The following is a 21,129-nucleotide window of genomic DNA, read 5'->3' as shown; positions in this document are numbered from 1 at the left end:
TCAGACATGGTGAGAGCGCGTGTCTGTCCGTCAGACATGGTGAGAGCGTGTGTCTGTGGTTTGTGCAGGAAATGACGGTGGAAGAGAGGGAAGTCATCAAGAGCCTGGACAAGTGTGACTTCACGGAGATCCACAGATACTTTGTGGACAAGGCCGCAGCCCGGAAAGTCCTGACCAGGGAAGAGAAGCAGGTTGGGCTGCCTCGAGCGTTGTGTGACCTGAAGTGGCCCCTGGGAACGAGAGGCTGGCCTGGCCCAAAGGCTGAGAAAGGCCTGTGGCCTTAGAGAAGCCCCTTCTCACAAAGCTGCCCTTTTCTCGTCAGCCTTAGCGCTCCCGTGTGTGCTTAAGTGTCGTTCCGCTTCCCCAGAGCACATTTGAGAGTAAACCCAGTTTGAAATGGATAAGTAATTTATCATCGTTGATCAAGGGTGGGTTCCCGGATGAGCTGTGGGCTGAGGGCAGGGCTTGTGCAGGCCAGCCAGCTTCTTGCTGTTCTGTGCCATGCGTCTCCCTACATCTAACAGGAACCTGCTGTGCTGTGATCTCCGTGTGGCCTTCTCAGGGATTCCCTTAGCCCTCCTCCTCCATGGCGGGCAGCCACGCTCCCTCCACCTGGCTTTACTGCTCAGGCCTACAACGGCTGAAGCCTGTGCAGGGGCCGGGGAGTCCAGGCCATGGGGTGGTTAGGCCATGGCTCTCGGTGCCTCCTGCGTGCCCACCTGCACTGTCCCCTGCCCCTGCGACCTCCACGGATTGTGAAGGGCTTTGAGGGTCCAGCTGAGTTAGCCAGAGCAGGGTGGTCCCAGGTTAGCAACAAGGGACTGAGGCCTGTTCTGTTCTCTTCACTGCTAATGTCCACTGACTGTTTTATTAACTCAGAAGCTAAAAGAAGAGGCAGAAAAACTTCAGCGAGAGTTCGGCTACTGTGTTTTAGATGGTCACCAAGAAAAAATAGGCAATTTCAAGATTGAGCCGCCTGGCTTGTTCCGTGGCCGCGGCGACCATCCCAGGATGGGGATGTTGAAGAGACGGGTCACGCCAGAGGATGTGGTTATCAACTGCAGCAGGTGTGTGGCCGGGCGGGCAGCAGCGGGCGCTGGACCCCCACCACCTGGGTGAGGCTGGCTTTTCTTCACCTCCTGGCAGAGGGAGGCACACCGAGAAACGTGTGGTTGGTGACCTCCACACCATGCCTGTGGAGCTCAGCCTGCGGGCGTGGCTGGGCAAGGGCAGCCCTCCCAGGGTGCTTCCCACGGGGTCAGGAGTCCTCACCTTGCTGTGGCTGAGACTTTCTCCCGCCAAGGACACCTCCGTGTGGTTTTCGTATCCCACACCATCTGGATGGCGCAGTAGCATTAGGTGTTTTGAACTTATTGGAGGGACATTCCAAGTGGTGGAGAGGGGACCGCTGGGCCACGTGTTGTACTGAGTGACTGCAGCGTGGAGTAGGGACCCTGCCTGCAGGACCCCCAGTGGCCAGGCTGTGTGGAGCAGGGCACTTGTCGTCCCAGTTGGTGCTGAGAGGTCCATGCAGAGCGGTGCCTTGCTTGGATGGCCGCCCAGCCTCCTGGTGCACTGTGGCCTTCCTGTGTGTGCAGAGGGTAGATTGAGCGGCTGCTTTTGTCTGAGCTGCCAGGCAGGCCACCTCTGATGCCAGACTCGGTCAGGAGCCATGCCACCACCATAGCCACCACGTGGGACGGTTGACCAGAGCAGCTCATTTGCTCGCATTCCAGAGAACAAGGTCTCCAAGTTATGTTTGGGTCATTGTTCTGCTGCAGGGACTCGAAGATCCCCGAGCCGCCGGCGGGGCACCAGTGGAAGGAGGTGCGCTCCGATAACACTGTCACGTGGCTTGCAGCGTGGACCGAGAGCGTTCAGAACTCCATCAAGTACATCATGCTGAACCCTTGCTCGAAGCTGAAGGTGAGCGCGGGGCTTGGCAGGGTGTTTCCTCCCCGGGAGGTCCCCCTGAGGACGCCGGCAGGGAGGTGTGTAAGCCAGGCGCCGGCAGAGGCTTCTGAGATGGGCTGGGAGTTGGCCAGCCTGCGCTGAGGTCATGCTGTGCCAGCAGCCACAAGCCCCAAAGCCAGGAGTGGGCATGGGTGCTCGGTGCCAGCATCACCCAGCTGGATTTGCTGCCCCAGCCCCTGACCATGCCACCACCGAGTGGAGAAGCGCGAGGTTTGGGGGAGGGAGAGTTGGCAGCCTCCTCCGTTATTTAACAGGAATGCGAATGTTTTCTTTCCTGTTATTTTCTTCGTTTAGGGGGAGAAAGCTTGGCAGAAGTTTGAAACAGCTCGACGCCTGCGGGGATTTGTGGACGAGATCCGCTCCCAGTACCGGGCCGACTGGAAGTCTCAGGAAATGAAGACGAGACAGCGGGCGGTGGCCCTGTATTTCATCGATAAGGTACGCGGCCTTCTCGCCTCCTGGCGGCTCTTCATCCTGGTTCTCCTGGCGAGGACACCCAGTTGGATGGCGCAATGTGGCGACGTGGGCCTGTGTGGGGTGGAACCTCATTCTGATGGGGGTGTGTGTGCGTGTGCACACGTGTGTGGGTGTGAACATGTGTGTAGGGTGTGCATGTGCATTGGTGTGTGCACCTGTGTGTGGGGCATACATGTGTGGTATGCCTGTGTGTGTGGCATGCCTGTGTGTGTGGCGTGCCTGTGTGTGTGGCGTGCCTGTGTGTGGCGTGCCTGTGTGTGTGGCGTGCCTGTGTGTGGCATGCCTGTCTGTGGCGTGCCTGTGTGTGTGACGTGCATGTGTGTGGCGTGCCTGTGTGTGTGGCGTGCGTGTGTGGCGTGCATGTGTGTGTGGCGTGCCTGTGTGTGGCGTGCCTGTGTGTGTGACGTGCATGTGTGTGTGACGTGCATGTGTGTGTGGCGTGCCTGTGTGTGTGGCATGCGTGTGTGTGGCATGCCTGTCTGTGGCGTGCCTGTGTGTGTGGTGTGCATGTGTATGCACCACCCACTTTGACGGTTCCCCACCAACTAGCTGGCGCTGAGAGCAGGAAACGAGAAGGAGGACGGTGAGGCGGCTGACACCGTGGGCTGCTGTTCCCTCCGCGTGGAGCACGTCCAGCTGCACCCAGAGGCCGATGGCTGCCAACACGTGGTGGAATTTGACTTTCTGGGGAAGGACTGCATCCGCTATTACAACAGAGTGCCGGTGGAGAAGCCTGTGAGTGCCCTCGCGCCGGCTGCCCCTCCCTACATGACACGTATTTGCTCTGGATGTCTTTAGGGGCGTGCCGGAGCTGCCGTGGGGTCTGTGGCCCGTTTGCCACGTCCTGTCTGCTGGGTGAGGCCTGCTGTGCTGGGGCTGATCAGGGTGAAGGGGAAGGAGAGGCTGTGCCCCATGGCAGACCTAAGGGGTCACAAGGGAGCTGGTCAGGGGCTGAGCAGGGCGCGTGTGTCACACCAGCTTCATCTCCTGCCCCCCCGGCCGGAGCATCTCCCAGGAGTGCTGGAGGAAGGCACTGCAGACCCAGTGGTTTAACCACAGACGTTTATTGTCGCTCAGCCCTGGGGGCCAGAGTCCGAGTCAAGGTGCTGGCAGAGCTGCATGCCACCCACACTCGGGGAGGATCCTCCTGCCTTCCCAGCATCTGGTGGGGCCACGGATCCTGGATGTCCTTGGCCTGAGGCTGCCTCAGCCCAGTCTCTGCCTCTGTTGTCACATGGCCATCTTCTCCCTGCGTCTCTGCCTCTGTGTGTTCTCACAAGGACTCTGTCGTATTGCAGTGAGCGCCCACCCCACTCTTTCTATGACTTCATCTTAACAGTCTCTAAAGACCCTATTTTTAAATAAGGTCACATTCTGGCCAGGCATGGTGGTGCACTCCTGTAATCCCAGTGCTTTGGGAGGCTGAGGTGGGAGGATCACTTGAGCCCAGGAGTTTGAGACCACCTGGGCAACATAATGAGACCCGGTCTCTAAAATAATAATTTAAAGAAACAACCAGGCACGGTGGCTCACGCCTGTAATCCCAGCACTTTGGGAGGCCAAGGCGGGCAGATCACGAGGTCAGGAGATCGAGACCATCCTGGCTAACATGGTGAAACCCCGTCTCTACTAAAAATCCAAAAATTAGTTGGGCGTGGTGGTGCGCGCCTGTAGTCCCAGCTACTCAGGAGGCTGAGGCAGGAGAATGGTGTGAACCCGGGAGGCAGAGCTTGCAGTGAGCCGAGATCACGCCATTGCCCTCCAGCCTGAGTGACAGAGTGAGACTCCATCTCAAAAATTAAAAATAAAAATTAGCTGCACATGATGGTGCATGCTTGTGGTCCCAATTACTCTGGAGGCTGAGGTGGGAGGATCGCTTGAGCCTGGGAGGTTGAGGCTGCAGTGAGCCTTGATCACTCCACTGCACTCCTGCCTGGGCGACAAAATGAGACCTGTCTTTTTTTAATTTTTTTTTCTTTTTTCGAGACGGTGTCTCACACTGTTGCCCAGGCTGGAGTACAGTGGTGCGATCTCGGCTCACTGCAACCTCCACCTCCTGGGTTCAAGCGATTCTCCTGCCTCAGCCTCCAGAGTAGCTGGGATTACAGGTGCCTGCCACCACGCTCAGCTGATTTTTGTATTCTTAGTAGAGACGGGGTTTCACCATGTTGGCCAGGCTGGTGTTGAACTCTTGACCTCGTGATCCACCTGCCTCAGCCTCCCAGAGTGCTGGCATTACAGGCATGAGCCACCGCGGCTGGCCGAGGTCGTGTCTTAAAAAAAAAAAAAAAAAAGAAGAAAGGTTACATTCTGAGGTTCCGGTGAGGATATGAATTTGGGGAACACTTTTCACCCCAGTACACCTGGGAGGGGCTGCCCTCTTTCCTCTGCTGCAGGGGCTAGTGGCTGCCCACCACCCCCACAGCCCCTTGCTCCACCAGCATCAATGCCCAGAGGGATGAGTGTGGTTGGGAAGGGCTGGGTAAATCTCTGGTCTCCAGACTGGCTTGAAGGAAGATTGGAACCTGGGGAGCATCCTCACCTTTGAGTGGCTGTCCTGAAGAGTCACAGTGTCCCCTGTCTGGGTGGGCACCACATCGCAGTGACGTTGGACAGGTCCACGCATGAACTCCCTGCACCTCAAAAGCACAAATGTAACTCAGGCCGGGTGCAAGGCCCATGCCTGTAGTCCAGACACCTTGGGAGGGCTCAGTGGGTGGGCTGCTGGAGCCCAGGAGTTGGAGGCTGCAGTGAGCTATGATCATGCCACTGTACTCCAGCCCAGGTGACAGAGCCAGACCTAGTCTCTAAAAATTAAAAAAAAAAAATAATAAAGTTAATGTGACCCAACTGTGAGATGGAGTGGAGCCGTTCAAAAACACAAATGGAAGTTTGGGGACAGGTGTTGAGGGCAGCAGAGAAACAGGAGTCCCTGGCAGGGCCAGGCCTCAGGCAGTCTGGTTGGGAAGTCAATGCTAAGGAATGAATTAATCGGAGGTAGGAGACAGAAGCCAGCACACAAAAGGAAGAGGCAAGGAGGTGCTCACCACAGTGCCCCGGCCGTGGTGAAGCGTCGGCCGCGGTGCAGGCCTGGACGGGGAGTCGCACTCTGTCCAGACAGAGGACCAGCCAGCCATTTACAGTGCTGTCGAGAGGAGCACTCGGTAACGGAATGCACGTGGTGTAAAGAAAAAGGCGGGACATAAAGCCTCGTCACGATCAGTGGTGTGAAACCAAACGTGTAGAGGAAGATGAGGGAAGAAGCCAGAAGTCGGGAGCTGTGGGCCGGGGCTTCCTGCCGTGTCCCGGTGCCTGTGGGTTTGTAGAATGGGATTCATCAGCCGTGGTGCCAGGCTGGTGAGGGGGCCAGTTGGGGGTGCGAGGCCTCCTGCCTGTGTCTGGTGAGGGAGGGCTGCCGTGCTGGTGCTGGAGAGAGCAGCGCAGAGGCCACAGCAACCTCTGCCCTGGAGCCGATGCCCAGCACTCAGGGAGGCCGCCTGCCACTTGTAGGAGGACCAGCAGGTGAAACCGAGGGGAGGGCAGGCACGGGTGCAGGTGCAGGCTGGCGTTTCCTCGGAGCAGGGTTGGTCTCTCCAGAAGGGAATTAATGTCCTCTCCCCAAAGGGACTGGTGGAGGGAGGTTGGACACAGGCACCCTAAGGGCCCTGAGGTCCTGTGATGTCAGATGAGTGTCCCACATTACAAGGGTGGGCTCACCTGGTGGAAATCCGGCATTGATGGAAGAAGGAGCCGGGGACTCCACCACGGTCACCCAGGGGGTTTGCAGGGCAGGAGTCACACCCACCTCCTGAGCACGCCACCTGTGCATGTGGTAGCGGTGACTGCCACACTGGAGGGCGGGGGCCGTGTCACGGGAGGATGCCGACAGGAGACAGCGATGCTGCTCGGGCCACCTTCCTCAGGGAAGCCTCCCGTGGGCTCCCAGGCTCTGCGTAGACGCCCTTCAGGTCCTCACTGGATTCGGGTTTTTTCTGTCCTCTGAAATTCCTTCTTTCTCCTTCAGGTGTACAAGAACTTACAGCTCTTTATGGAGAACAAGGACCCCCGGGACGACCTCTTCGACAGGCTGACCGTAAGCTGGCTTGTGTTTCCTCAGCAGTGGGCGGCGGCAGGACCCAGCGAGAGGGCGTGGGCGCTGAGTCTGGCTCCATCTCTCATAGCAAGGCCCAGGGTTTTGTCCTGACCCAACGGCTGAAATGCCCTTTCCTTCCTGCGGGAGGCTGGGATGGCCCCGCAAAACCACGTCATTATAGAGACCATTTCCTCCCCAGACGACCAGCCTGAACAAGCACCTCCAGGAGCTGATGGACGGGCTGACGGCCAAGGTGTTCCGGACCTACAACGCCTCCATCACTCTGCAGGAGCAGCTGCGGGCCCTGACGCGCGGTGAGCAGGCCCCACGCCCACACTCAGCGCGGGGGAACATGGCCCCTGCCCCAGGCCAGGCTCCCCGCCTGGCCCTTGTTGAGCGAGCCTCAGGGTGGGGCTGCTTCTTTGGGAAACGGGCAGAGGTTGTGGGCTGGCTTGGCGGCCTGGGTGGCCAGAGTCCTGGGGAGGAGGAGGGAGGTTCTGGCTCTTGGGACCCCAGGCATCCCAACCATGTTCTCCCTGCAGGCAGCCCCTGCTGCTGAGCCCTACTCAGGCCCCGTGGTCAGGCCTGGCGTTGTTCCTCAGCTCCTCCTCAGGGTTCTTTCTTGAAGGCCCAGGAGGCCTCTGCACTTTCCAGTGGTTCTGTCCCTCCCGCCCTCAGCTGTCTGAGCACCCCGACCTCTGGGCCTCTGTCCACAGCCCTGTCTCAGCTTCAGGGCCCTCTGCTCTTTGTCCCCTGCCATCAACCTGGGGATGCCATCTAAGCTCGGCGAGGGCCTCTCCTCCCTCTGCCCTTGGTGCTGCCCCTGCTCCGTGATGTCCGGGCTGCTCTGTGATGTCCGGGCAGATTGGACGCGCAGACTGTGTCCGGAGGGTGCCTCCCACCCCGGCGCCCACCGTGCTCCCCAAGCAGGGCTTCTTGGAGGAGGCGCCGAGGCTGGGTGCTTAGGGGCGCTGACGCTCGGCACATGTTTTGTGTGCACCTGTGGGCCTCAGAGGCTGGTGCTGTGCTGCCTTGGGGACACCCTTGGAGCTGGGGCAGCATTAGGGCTGTGGGATGTGGAAGAGCTAGCTGGCATCCAGGTGAGAGCCCCAGCAGAGGAGACGCCCCCTCCACCGAGGGAGGCAGAAGATTCTGGGTGAGGGCATAGGGGCCGAGGCCGGGCCTGGGAGAGGAAATGAAGGTGCCGAGCCCACTGCGGACGCGCTTCCAGAGCTGGGTGGGCCATGCAGGAGGGGCGTGAAGGAGTGGCCGCTCCAGTAGGTGCCTTGGGGCCAGTGCTTACGTTCTCTGAACCTCGTTCTTGACTGGAAAATGGAGACAACATGGTACCTTGAGGGGATGTCGCCAGGGGAAGCCGGGTGCTGGGGGCTTGTGACAGGCAGGGACCCACAGACTCGTCAGGGGAAGCCGGGTGCTGGGGGCTTGTGACAGGCAGACTTGCCTGTCCAGGCGGCTGGGCCTCCTTGCCATGGGGCCTGGGAAGGCCCGGGTGGTGCTACCTGTGCTGTGGCCCCACCTGAGGCCTTGTTGTGGTTAAAGACGCTGGGCCCTGCTCTCGGGGCCACCTCGGAGGGTCACTGACCCTCGGCCCTCGCTCTCCCCATCCCAGTGGGTGCCTGTGTGAGTGGAAGGGGCTGCGCTGTGTGGCGCGTTGAGTAAGTCCGGCTCAGGGCAGACAGGGAGGGTGGCTGGCCCCGTGGGTGCTGCTTCTGACAGCCCGTGCCTCTCAGCCGAGGACAGCATAGCAGCTAAGATCTTATCCTACAACCGAGCCAACCGAGTCGTGGCCATTCTCTGCAACCATCAGCGAGTGACCCCCAGTACGTTTGAGAAGTCGATGCAGAATCTCCAGACGAAGGTAGCAGCTCCCAGGAGAGCCCCCAGCCCAGCCCTTGAGGGACCCCTCCTCCTCCCCGGAGCCTCGGCACAGGCCGGGGAGCCAGCTGCGGTGGGCATGTAGGGGGTGGGAGGGTGTGGGCGCAGGGGCTGGTGCGGGACGGGGAGGGGCAGCCCTGTCTGGACCCTTTCCCTGCAGATCCAGGCAAAGAAGGAGCAGGTGGCTGAGGCCAGGGCAGAGCTGAGGAGGGCGAGGGCCGAGCACAAAGCCCAAGGGGATGGCAAGTCCAGGAGGTGAGTACCCATGCCCTCAGATGGTAAGTCCAGGAGGTGAGTACCCATGCCCTCAGATGGTAAGTCCAGGAGGTGAGTACCCATGCCCTCAGATGCCTCCTTCCAGGGCCCTGTCCCAACCTGTAGGGTCCAGCCCCACAGGGTCGGTGGGAGACGACCCTTGTCGCCTCTCCTTGTGCGGAGACGAGAGATTGTAGAAATAAAGACATGAGACAGATAAAAGAAAGGACAGCTGGGCCCGGGGGACCACTACTACCAATGTGTGGAGACCGGTAGTGGCCCCTAATGTCTGGCTGTGCTGTTATTTATTGGATACAAAGCAAAAGGGGCAGGGTAAGGAGTGTGAGTCATCTCCAGTGATAGGTGAGATGACGTGGGTCACATGTCCACTGGACACAGGGCCCTTCCCTGTTTGGCAGCCGAGGCAGAGAGAGAGAGAACAGCTTACGCCGTTATTTCTGCATATCAGAGACTTTTAGTACTTTCACTAATTTTGCTACTGCTATCTAAACGGCAGAGCCAGGTGTACAGGATGGAACATGAAGGCGGACTAGAGCATGACCACTGAAGCACAGCATCACAGGGAGACAGGCCTCTGGATAACTGCGGGCGAGCCTGACCGGTGTCAGATCCTCCACAAGAGGTGGAGGAACAGAGTCTTCTCTAAACTCCCTGGGGGAAAGGGAGACTCCCTTTCCCAGTCTGCTAAGTAGCGGGTGTTTTTCCTTGACACTGATGCTACCGCTAGACCAGGTCCGCCTGGCAAGTGATGTCTTCCCAGACGCTGGCATCACCCCTATACCAAGGAGCCCTCTGGTGGCCCTGTCCGGGCATAACAGAAGGCTCGCACTCTTGTCTTCTGGTCACTCCTCACTGTGTCCCCTCAGCTCCTATCTCTGTATGGCCTGGTTTTTTCTTAGGTTATGATTGTGGCGCGAGGATTATTATAATATTGGAAAAAAAGAGTAATTGCTACAAACTAATGATTAATGATATTCATATATAATCATATCTATGATCTATCTATAGTATAACTATTCTTATATATTTTATTATACTGGAACAGCTCGTGCCCTCAGTCTCTTGCCTCGGCACCTAGGTAGCTTGCCACCCACACCAACCCAGATGTGGCAGCTTCAGACGTGCCTTCCCACGGCCAGTTTTGTTTTCCTCTTCAAATGTTATTTTGTGATTTTTTTTTTTTTTTTTTTTTGAGACGGAGTCTCTGTTGCCAGGCTGGAGTGCAGTGGTGCGGTCTCAGCTCACTGCAATCTCCACCTCCTGGGTTCAAGTGATTCTCCTGCCTCAGCCTCCCAAGTAGCTGGGGTTACAGGCGCCCGCCACCACGCCCGGCTCATTTATTTATTTGGTAGAAACGGGGTTTCTCCATGTTGGCCACGCTGGTCAAACTCCTGGCCTCAAGTGATCCTCCTGCCTCGGCATCTCAAAGTGCTGGGATTACAGGCATGAGCCACTGCACCTGGCCAACTTTGTGATTTTTAAAAATACAAACTGTATGCCTTGTGGACAAGAGTGGGACCTATGGAGCCGTGGGAGGAGGAGACCCTGGCCGCCGAGGAGGTTTGTGATTGTCATTGTGGAGTCAGGAAATGAGAAGGTGCTGGACTCTTCTCCAGGGCGGCAGCACCATCCCCTCCCCACAAGCAGCACGTGAGAGTTCTGATTCCTCTGTCCCGGTGCCACTATAGGCTCAGTTTTCCATGTGTCGATTAGAGCTCAGTGGGTGTGAAGGAGCGTCTGATTGCGGGTGCTCTTTGCAGGTACTTACTGCCCATTTCTGTATCGTCTGGAGAATGACTGCTCAGGTCCTCTGTCCGTTTTCCGGTCGGGTTGTTGTTTTATTATTGACTTGTAAGAGCTTGTCAATGTTTCTCCCACTCTTGGGTTCTCTTTGTTCTTTTTTTTTTCCTTTGGAGACAGAGCATCGCTCTGTCGCCCAGGCTGGAGTGCAATGGCATGATCTTGGCTCACTGCAATCTCTGCCTCCAGGGTTCAAGCAATTCTCCTGCCTCAGCCTCCTGAGTAGCTGGGATTACAGGCGCCCACCACCACGCCTGGCTAATTTTTTTGTATTTTAGTAGAGACCGGGTTTCACCGTGTTGCCCAGGCTGGTCTTGAACTCCTGAGCTCAGGCAATCTGCCCACCTCAGCCTCCCAAAGTACTGGGATTACAGGTGTGAGTCACCACTCCCAGCCCCCCCGCCCCCTTTTTTTTTTGTGATGGAGTCTTGCTCTGTCACCCAGGCTAGAGTGCAGTGGCGTGATCTTGGCTCACTGCAACCTCTGCCTCCCGGGTTCAAGCGATTCTCCTGCCTCAGCCTCCCGAGTAGCTGGGATTACAGACACACGCCACTATACCTGGCTAATTTTTGTATTTTAGTAGAGATGGGGTTTCACCATGTCAGTCAGGCTGGTCTTGAACTCCTGACCTCAGGTGATCCACCCACCTCGGCCTCCCAAAGTGCTGGGATTACAGGTATGAGCTGCCACGCCCGGCCATGTCTTTGTTCTTCCTTGTTGGTGTCCTGTGACACATTGAAGATTTGGATGAGTCAGCGTGTCTGGGAAGGCTTTGCCTAACCCAAGGCCATGAAGATAGATTTCTGTTTTCTCCTAAGCGGTTTATTGGTTTACTCTTACATTTAGGTCACTGGTTCTGAGTTAATTTTTGTGTGTGGTCTGAGGGAAGGGCCCAGGGTCATTCTTTTGCATGTGGACAGCCAGATGTCTCAGCATCCTAGCTCACCATAGTCTCAACTTGCTGGGCTCAAGCAATCCTCCCACCTTAGCCTCCTGAGTAGCTGGGACCACAGGTGCGAACTGCCACGCCTGGCTAATTTTTACACTAAGAAAATTTTTGTATGTTGCCCAAGCTACTCTTGAACTCCTGGCTTTAAGCATTCCTGCCTGGCCTCCCAGAGCTCTGAGATTACAAGTATGAGCCACCGTGCCTGGCCCTTAGGACTGTATCTACAAAGGCCATATTGTATGCGAACAGAGATAGTTTTACGTCTTCTTTTCCAATCATATGCCTTTTATTTCATATTTTTGCATTATGGACCTGGCAGGAACCTCCAGTACACTGGACATGAGTGGGCAGCCTTGCCTTATTCCTGATACTGGGGGCAAAACTCTCATGCTTTTATCATGGAATATGATGTTCACTGTAGGTTTTTCACAGAAGCTGTTTGTCAAGTTAACAAAATTTACTTCTATTCCTAGTTTGTTGAGGTTTTTTTTTTTTCATGAAGAGCATTGGATTTTGTCAAATGATTTTTCTGCACCTGTTGAGATCTTGTTTTTGTCCCTTTCTTATATTGATAGGATGTATTATACTAATTGATTATCAGATATGAAACCATCCTTGCATTCCTGGGATAAATCCTACTTGAGCAATTGTGTAATCATTTTTGTCTGTTGCTGGATTCAGTTTGCTGATATTTTGTTGAGGTTTTTTCATCTGTATTCATGAGCATGTTAGTCTATAGTTTTCTTATGCTGTCATTGATTTTGGTATCAAGGTAATACTGGTAACGAGTTGAATAATAGTTAATATAATATCTAATATTTCATGAAAGTTTATGAAAAATTGGTGCCTTTTTAAAGAGAGAGAGTCTTGCTGTGTTGCTCAGGCTGGTCTTGAACTCCTGGGCTCAAGCAATCCTCCCACCTCAGCCTCCCGAATAGCTGAGACTATAGGCTTGCACTGCTCTGCCTGGCTAGGGTCAGTTTGTTAAATGAATTCACCAGTGAAACCATCTAGGCCTGGGCTTTTCTTTGGGAGAAGTTTAAAGTTACTGATACAATCAATCACTTGTTATAGTTCTATTCATGTTTTCTATACTTTGTGAGTCGGTTCTGGTAGTTTGTATCTTTCTGGGAATTTGTTTAGTCTAGGGTGTCTAACTGGCTGGTGCCCAGTTATTCATAGTATTCCCATATTATCTTTTTTCTTTCTTTAGTGATGTCCCCTCTTTAATTCATTCCTCATTATTGTGGCTGTGGTTCTTTTTTTTGAGACAGAGTCTTGCTCTGTTGCCCAGGCTGGAGTGCAGTGGCATGATCTTGGCTCACCACAACCTCTGCCTCCCACGTTCAAACGATTTTCCTGCCTTGGCCTCCTGAGTAGCTGGGATTACAGGTGCACACCACCATGCCTGGCTAATTTTTGTATTTTTAGTAGAGACGGAGTTTCACCATGTTAGCCAGGATGGTCTCAATCTCCTGACCTCATGATCCACCTGCCTCGGCCTCCCAAAGTGCTAGGATTACAGGCATGAGCCACTGCTCCTGGCATGGCTGTGGTTCTTAAAGGGTAAGAGCTTTCTCTTCAGGACGAGCATCCCGAAATGCAGGGGTCTGTTTTTAATAGTGGCGTGTGTGAAGGAAATGTCAGTTGGACCAAAGGGTATTCAGTGAAAAATAAGGCTGTGACCCACCCCTGACCTCCTGTCCCCAGAGGCAGCTGCTATGAAATTTCTTTAGCATTTCCTGGCCAGGCAAGGTTGCTCATGTCTGTAATCCCAACACTTTGGGCAGCCGAGGCAGGCAGATCACTTGAGGTTGGGAGTTCGAGACCATCATGGCCAACATGGTGAAACCCTGTCTCTGCTAAAAATACAAAAAAAAAAAAAAAATCATGTGCGTGGTGGCACATGCCTGTAGTCTCAGCTACGCAGGAGGTAGGAGAGTCACTTGAACCCGGGAGGCAGAGGTTCCAGTGAGCTGAGATCGTGCAACTGCACTCCAGCCTGGGTGATAAAGCAAGACTCCGTCTCAAAAAAAAGAAAAAAAATTTCTTAAGCATTTCCAGAAGGACTGTGTGTGCGTGCTGGCTCTCCCTCTGTTTTCCCTCCTTTTTTTCACATAAACAGCAGCCCCTCATGTGCCCCTCTGCCCCTGGGGATGTGGCTCATGCTGGGAAGGCACTTCCCAGGGCCTATGCTTCTGGCCTCGCGGGCTGCCCCAGTCTTGGCCGTATTTCTGCAGGCGCAAGTGTCTTTCCACGCACATTCGAGTGTTTGTGGCACAAATTCCTAGAAGAGTTGGGGTCAAAGGTTGCGTGCACGGGTGATGTTGTGGCGTTGGACGGTGCGAGTAATGTGGAAAGGGCATCTCTGTGCTGAAATTTGCTTTCCCTAAGGAGGCAGGAAGGAGGGCTTAGCAGCTTCCCGGAGGTTAAAGGGCGTTTGTGTTTGCTGTCTTGGGCCTGGTCTCGCTGCCCTCCTCCTGCTTGGGCCGGCCTCAGTCTGTTGTGTCGAGCATCTCACCCTCCTGCCAGTCAGGTCCTGACGGGCTGCTCACCCTCCGCCCAGGGCCCTCCTCTGTATCTGACTTGGCAGCTGGGGTGGGGCTGGGCTTCCACCTTTGATCCTGGCTGGTCTTTTGCTGTGGTGGATGACTGATGACAATGGCAGGGATGGCGCTGCACCGGGAGGGAAGGCGGCAGGGCCGGAGAAGTGCAGGTCTCCTCAGGTGGCACTAGTCCAGCACGGGGCCTCGTGGCCTCCTCTTCTCTTGCCAGTGTCCTGGAGAAGAAGAGGCGGCTCCTGGAGAAGCTGCAGGAGCAGCTGGCGGGGCTGAGTGTGCAGGCCACAGACAAGGAGGAGAACAAGCAGGTGGCCTTGGGCACGTCCAAGCTCAACTACCTGGACCCCAGGATCAGCATTGCCTGGTGCGTGTGCCTGGGGTCTCAGTTCCCATCTGTGGCCTTTGGGGGGCCTGGGTTTTCCAGGAGGCCTCTGTTCAGTCCCAGCATTGCCCCTGTCCCCTGTGTCCCCTGGGGTCAGCACAGGCCCTCCCTGTGACAGGGACCCCTGATGCTGAGTCCCATGTCATCAACTCTCCCTGCCCTGAACGTTGGGATGCGCAGGGTGAAGTGGGGGTGCTGACAGTGGCCTGGGACTCGAGTCATCGGGAGGGCCTGTGGAGCTCAGCCTGCCCACTGGGAGTGGGAAGTGGCTGAGCGCCCTGCCCGGTGGACATCTGGGCCACAGCAGGTTGTCTTTGACACCTCGCTGATGCTCCAGGGTGGCAGCATGCATAGGGTGGGGCTGGCCTAGAGGAGCAGGCCCCAGCTACACCAGGAGGCTCTGGTGTCTCTGCTGCATGGAGGACGCTTGCCTTTGCCGAGCGCCCTGACCTGGCCTTCAAGGTGGGTGAGTTGCCTGCTTGCCTGGGCTGACGCTGCCTCCCGCAGGTGCAAGCGGTTCAGGGTGCCGGTGGAGAAGATCTACAGCAAAACACAGCGGGAGAGGTTCGCCTGGGCTCTCACCATGGCAGGAGAAGACTTTGAATTCTAACGACGAGCTGTGTCTGTGTCGAAACTTCTTTGTGTGTGTGTTTTTTTCACTATTAAAGCAGTATTGGGGAATTTTGTACAATAAAATGTTGTGTGCAAGTGTTCATACGTCACTATAGAAAAAGTCCCCAGGCCGGCTGGGCGCGGTGGCTCACGCCTGTAATCCCAGCACTTTGGGAGGCTGAGGCGGCGGATCACGAGCTCAGGAGATCAAGACCATCCTGGCTAACATGGTGAAACCCCATCTCTACTAAAAATACAAAAAACTTAGCCGGGTGTGGTGGCGGGTACCTGTAGTCCCAGCTACTGGGGAGGCTGAGGCAGGAGAATGGTGTGAACCCAGGAGGTGGAGCTTGCAATGAGCCGAGATCGCGCCACTGCACTCCAGCCTGGGCAACAGAGCGAGACTGTCTCAAAAAAAAAAAAAGAAAGAAAAAAAGAAAGTCCCTAGGCCAGGCACAGTGGCTCATACCTGTGATCTTGGCATTTTAGAGGCCTGAGGCTGGAGGATCACTTGAGCAGACGTTGAGGCTGCAGTGAGCTGTGATTGCGCCCCTGCACTCCAGCCTGGGCGACAGAGCAAGACCCCATCTCAAAGAAAAGTCCCTGACACCTGCCGTGTCCTTTGAAGCCTCCACCCCGAGCACGGAGTCTGCTGGGCTGTCACATCCAATCAGCGTCCCAGCCTGGACCCCTGGTTCCTGCTCTACAGGGGAGGAGAAACACCTTGGTGTGCTCTGAGGCTGAGGACCTTGGGTGAGGATTCCACACTTGTGCAAGTGCCACCCTCTCAGCAGGGGCCTGGACTCTTCACCAAGTTCTTTAGCGCCTGGAATTCAGCAAGGGCACAGTTGCTGCCTGGTCACTAAGCCCAGCGGCCCCCGTTCAGTTCTCATCACATCCACACACTCCGAACGTAGCTCTTAGCTCTTACGATGGCCTTCTGCCTCAGTTTCCCAACCCTGTATCCTCCCAGAGCTGCCTATCGGCTGCCCTCTCCCCTGCCACGCGGGACCCTCAGCTGCCCTCTCCCCTGCCACGTGGGACCCTCAGCTGCCCTCTCCCCTGCCGCCCGGGACCCTCTGCCACCCTCTCCTCTGCCGCGCGGGACCCTCTGCCGCACGGGACCCTCTGCCGCCCTCTCCTCTGCCGCGTGGGACCCTCTGCCGCCCTCTCCTCTGCCGCGCGGGACCCTCTGCCACCCTCTCCTCTGCCGCCCTCTCCTCTGCCACCCAGGACCCTCAGCTGCCCAGGACCCTCAGCTGCCCTCTCCTCTGCCACCCAGGACCCTCAGCCGCCCTCTCCTCTGCCACCCAGGACCCTCTGCCATCTGCTCTGTGCTTTGCTTTCGGGGCTGCCTCTGCGGCTGTCCCCCTCATGCTGGGGCTCCCGCCAACCCCATGAGGCAGCCACCTGTGTAAGGCTCCTGGTCAGCCGAGAGGGCCCCAGTGCCCTGGAGGCTGCACCCCCACCCTCCTGCTGTGGGGCCCTTGGTGCTTCAGGCCCGAGTCTCTCGCACCGCGGCTCACTGGCTGGGAGGCGGCTGCCCCAGGGGCTCAGACAGCAGGTCCAGCTCCTCCCGGGGCCTGTGACAACAGTTCCAGGGGCCCTGAGGCTCTCATGTCCCCACCTGCTCCCAGAGAGGCGCTTCTGTGCCCAGACATGGAACAGCTCCACAGAAAATGAGGGCACTGGCCGAGCAGGCCCAGACTCCAGAAAGGAAACCACTGAGGGTGCAGGCCCGACCCACGTCACCTTGGAGTCTGTCCTCGCGGAGATGGTGGAGATGGGCCCTTCCCTCACCCTACAGATGAGGACACACAAGGAGCTGACTTCATGCCGGGACATTAAGCCCAAGAATTCCCAGCCCAGAGCTGGCTCTCCAGGTTGCGGGGTCTGGTCCCAGTCCAGAAACGTCTCCCAAGCCACAGCTCAGGACAGAGCAGGGGAGGGGGCGAGGGGGCGAGGGGGCGAGTGGGAGCTCCAGGGAGAGGCCGCTGAGGCTGTTCCCCGTTATCAGAACTTGCAGGCCAGTGGCCTCTAAAGGCATTCATTAGAGGGCTGTGGACCTCACTTGCCCAAAACCCCGGGCCTGCTCAGTGCATCCTTCTAAGACGTGAGGCTGTGACCACCTGCTGCCTCAGCATCCCCTTCTCACCCCAAACAACTTGCCTTTAACCCACCTCTCTCCAGACTGACACGATCTCTGCAGACTGTCAGAGCCTCGTTTGGATAGTCACAGACTACCTGGATAAAAGATAAAACATTGCCGGGTGTGGTGGCTCACGCCTGTAATTCCAGCACTTTGGGAGGCCGAGGCGAGCGGATCACCTGAGGTCAGGAGTTCAAGACCAGCCTGGCCAACATGGTGAATCCCTGTCTCTACTCAAAACACAAAAATTAGCCAGGCACGGTGGCAGGCACCTGTAGTCCCAGCTGCTCAGGAGGCGGAGGCAAGAGAATCACTTGAACCCAGGAGGCGGAGGTTGCAGTGAGCTGAGATTATAGCATTATCCTCCAGCCTGGGCAACAAGTGAAACTCCATCTCAAGAAAAAAAAAAAAGATAAAACGTGCAGAGTAGAAACCCCAGGTGCACAGATACCAACCTCAGGCAGAGAAAAGCTGGGTGGTGCCATCGACAGGCAACAGTAGTGGAAAAGCCAGCTGCGTGTGCTGGTGCGAGACGCGTTTCCATGATGGAGGATGCCGCGCACTCTGCCTCTCCTGTTACCCTGTGGCCTGGCGAGCCCGCTTTGTTTTGTTTTGTTTTGTTTGAGACAGAGTCTCGGTCTGTCGCCCAGGCTGGAGTGCAGTGGTGCAGTCTCGGCTCACTGCAAGCTCCGCCTCCCGGATTCACGCCATTCTCCTGCCTCAGCCTCTCCGAGTAGCTGGGACTACAGGCGCCCGCCACCACGCCCGGCTAATTTTTTTGTATTTTTAGTAGAGACGGGGTTTCACCGTGGTCTCAATCTCCTGACCTTGTGATCCGCCCGCCTCCGCCTCCCAAAGCGCTGGGATTACAAGCGTGAGCCACCGCGCCTGGCCTAGCGAGCCCGCTCTTAAGTGCACCAGGAGCAGCGAGGGACTTAGAGCAACTTCATTCACTGCTGCCCAGACAGAAAACGGCGCACAGGCCCTGCAGCCGGAACTGGGTAACAGGCCAGGTGGAGACACACTGGATCACACTCAGCCATGATCACAAGAACAGAGCGACTGCTGCTCGGGTCTCGCGGGCAACTGACGGCAACCGGGAGCCCCGACGCCTTCCCGACACCCCTTGTTCCATCCACGAACAGGCACGCCCGCCATTGTTTACAGAGAGTTTTTACATGGCTTCGAGTAATGCTCCATCTCCCCGACACCCCCTGCTCCATCCACGAACGGGCACCCGTGTGGGTGAGTAATTTCATCTCACCAGCCTGGGTAACAGAAAACCTGTCTTACCAAAATAACATACCAACTCTAAAATTATATGTGGAATTTTTTTTTTTTTTTTTTTTTTTTTTTTTTTGTCGCCCAGGCTGGAGTGCAGTGGCGCGATCTCGGCTCACTGCAAGCTCCGCCTCCCGGGTTCACGCCATTCTCCTGCCTCAGCCTCTCCGAGTAGCTGGGACTACAGGCTCCCGCCACCACGCCCGGATAATTTTTTGTATTTTTAGTAGAGACGGGGTTTCACCGTGGTCTCGATCTCCTGACCTCGTGATCCGCCCGCCTCGGCCTCCCAAAGTGCTGGGATTACAAGCGTGAGCCACCGCGCCCGGCCACATGTAGAAATCTTACACATCTCTCCTAAATATCATCTAAGTCAGTCCCAGGTATGTTACATCCTCTGAGTCTATTCTAAATGGTTTCTTTTGGATTTTTTTTCCTTTTCTGTCAGATGCTTTAGGTACTGATTTTCTCCTTTCTGCCTGGCTGGGACGTCCATCTGCATCAGACAGGCTTCCTTCTGCACCTGTGACCTCAGAAGGGCTCTCCTTGGGGATGCGGGACCGGAGCAGCCCTGAGCGACCGAGCACAGCCAAGGAACAGGCTCCAGGGAGGCCAGGACCTGGGTCCTCGCGCCTGCGGCCACAGGAGCACCGTGTCCCTGCGGTTCTGAGCCACCAGGTGTTTGGGTGGGTTGTTACTTAGCAAGTGCTAATAGAGAAACTGGGTCCCAAAGTGGGGGCTGCTATAGACTGGATATTTGTCCCCCGCCTCCAGTTCACATGTTAAAGTCCTCACCCCCAGCAAGACGGTGTTGGAGGTGGGGCCTTTGGGAGGGGAGCAGGTTTAGAGAAGATCCTGGGGGACCCTCACAATGAGATGAGCGCCCTCATGGGAAGAGACACTACAGCCTCCTCTCCAGGAGCACGCACGGGGACGTCCACGTGAGCAAGAGGCTGCTGTCTGTAAGCTGGGGGTCCCTCACCAGGAACTGGGTCTGTGGCACCTGGAGGCTGGACTTCCAGCCTGCAGAGCTGGGAGAAAGAAATGTCTGCTGTGAAGCCAGTTGGTCTGTGGAATTTTGATACAGCAGCCTCATCTAAGACAGGTGCTGGCAGAACCAACACCTAAGACGCGGTGCACTGAGTGTGAGTGCAGTCTGGGGCTGGAGGCCAGAAACACGGGGAGGGGACTGTTAGCAGAGGAAACCATGATTAGGTAGTAGTGAAAAAATTGGGTGAAAAAAAAAATGCCTATGGACGCACGCTGTGGCCCGTGTCTCTAATGCCAGCACTTTGAAAGGCCAAGGTAGGTGGATCACCTGAGGTCAGGAGTTCGAGACCAGCCTGGCCAACATGGCAAAACGCTGTCTCTACTAAAAACACAAAAATTAGCCGGGCATGGTGGTGCGTGCCTGTAATCCCAGCTGCTCAGGAGGCTAAGGCAGGAGAATCACTTGAACCCAGGAGACGGAGGCTGCAGTGAGCTGAGATTGCGCCACTGCACTCCAGCCTGGGAAACAGAACCAGACTCTGTCTCAAAAAAAAAAAAAAAAAAAAAAATTGCCTTCAGTAACTTGGAAATTAGAAAATGGATCTGGCTAAGCAGAGTTCCAGAGAGAGTGGCAAAAAGTTCAGCGGAACGCTCCTCGTGGCACTGGTGAGGCCTGTGAGGGTGAAATGTGTGAAAGGAGGGATCATCTAGTCTGCAGGCGGAATCTGGAGGACATAGAACTGGGGCCTGAACTGGCTTGGGAAACAGCCATCTCACGTCTTGTCTCTGCAGTCAGCAAAGCATTTTCTTTTAAAAGTTGTTTTAAATTTACTTTTTAGTTTTTAGAGACAAGATCTCCCTATATTGCTCAAGGGCTCCTCCTGCCTCAACATCCTGATCAGCTGGGACTATAGGGTGTATCACCACTGCCCGCAAAAAATTCAAGTAATAAGTGGCCTCAGGATAAAGATAAAATCAAGGTTGTGGCCATATCCACTGTTAAGGCCCCAGAAAGGTTTACTATCTTGGGGCTGGGTGTGGTGGCTCACACCTGTAATCCCCGCCCTTTGGGAGGCCGAGGTGGGAGGCCAGGAGTTCAAGGCTGCTGTGAAGTGATTGCACCACTGCACTCTAGCCTGAGTAACAGAGCAAGACCCTGTCTCAAAAAAAAAAAAAAAAAAAAAAAATTAAAAAGTTAGAAGATAGTATATAGTACATATTCTCTCGGCTAGACAGAAGCGTTTCTAAGACCCTAAAGGATGTTTTCCCACAACATGCTAACACATCATACGAAACAGAGAAAACACTGACAAATGTTTATTTTTTGTCTAGTGGATAATATAATCTAAGAAACCCACAAGATTTTGTTTGTTTGTTTTTTTGAGATGGAGTCTCACTCTTCTGCCAGGCTAGAGGGCAGTGGCGCGATCTTGGCTCACTGCAACCTCTGCCTCCCGGGTTCAAGTGATTCTCCTGCCTCAGCCTCCTGAGTAGCGGGGACTACAGGTACGCACCACCACACCCAGCTAAATTTTGTAATTTTAGTAGGGACGGGGTTTCACCATGTTGGCCAGGATGGTCTCGATCTCTTGACCTCGTGATCCGCCCACCTCGGCCTCACAAAGTGCTGGGATACAGGCGTGAGCCACCGCGCCTGGCCCGAAACCCACAGGATTTTTAAGGGCGTTG

The 21,129-nt window shown here is 55.8% G+C and overlaps 1 protein-coding gene across 4 annotated transcripts in view; it reads left to right on the top strand.

Moving 5' to 3' along the window:
- TOP1MT (DNA topoisomerase I mitochondrial) overlaps nt 1-15,104 on the top strand; it is a 25,936-nt gene extending 10,832 nt beyond the window's left edge. For all 4 annotated transcript variants that reach the window (XM_032760601.2, XM_032760600.2, XM_058444585.1 and 1 more), the window contains 11 exons: nt 69-191; nt 880-1,067; nt 1,782-1,926; nt 2,269-2,412; nt 3,001-3,186; nt 6,476-6,544; nt 6,744-6,858; nt 8,296-8,423; nt 8,601-8,695; nt 14,241-14,390; nt 14,916-15,104. In XM_032760601.2, coding sequence (XP_032616492.1) covers nt 69-191; nt 880-1,067; nt 1,782-1,926; nt 2,269-2,412; nt 3,001-3,186; nt 6,476-6,544; nt 6,744-6,858; nt 8,296-8,423; nt 8,601-8,695; nt 14,241-14,390; nt 14,916-15,018 — 1,446 coding nt within the window. In that variant the 3' untranslated portion in view covers nt 15,019-15,104. The remainder of the gene's footprint in view (nt 1-68; nt 192-879; nt 1,068-1,781; nt 1,927-2,268; nt 2,413-3,000; nt 3,187-6,475; nt 6,545-6,743; nt 6,859-8,295; nt 8,424-8,600; nt 8,696-14,240; nt 14,391-14,915) is intronic.
- Nucleotides 15,105-21,129: the final 6,025 nt, after the last annotated feature.

This window comes from Hylobates moloch, unplaced genomic scaffold (assembly GCF_009828535.3).
Source record: "Hylobates moloch isolate HMO894 unplaced genomic scaffold, HMol_V3 SCAFFOLD_9, whole genome shotgun sequence".
NCBI classification, from domain to species: Eukaryota; Metazoa; Chordata; class Mammalia; order Primates; family Hylobatidae; genus Hylobates; species Hylobates moloch.
This window is presented reverse-complemented; position numbering and strand designations above follow the sequence as displayed.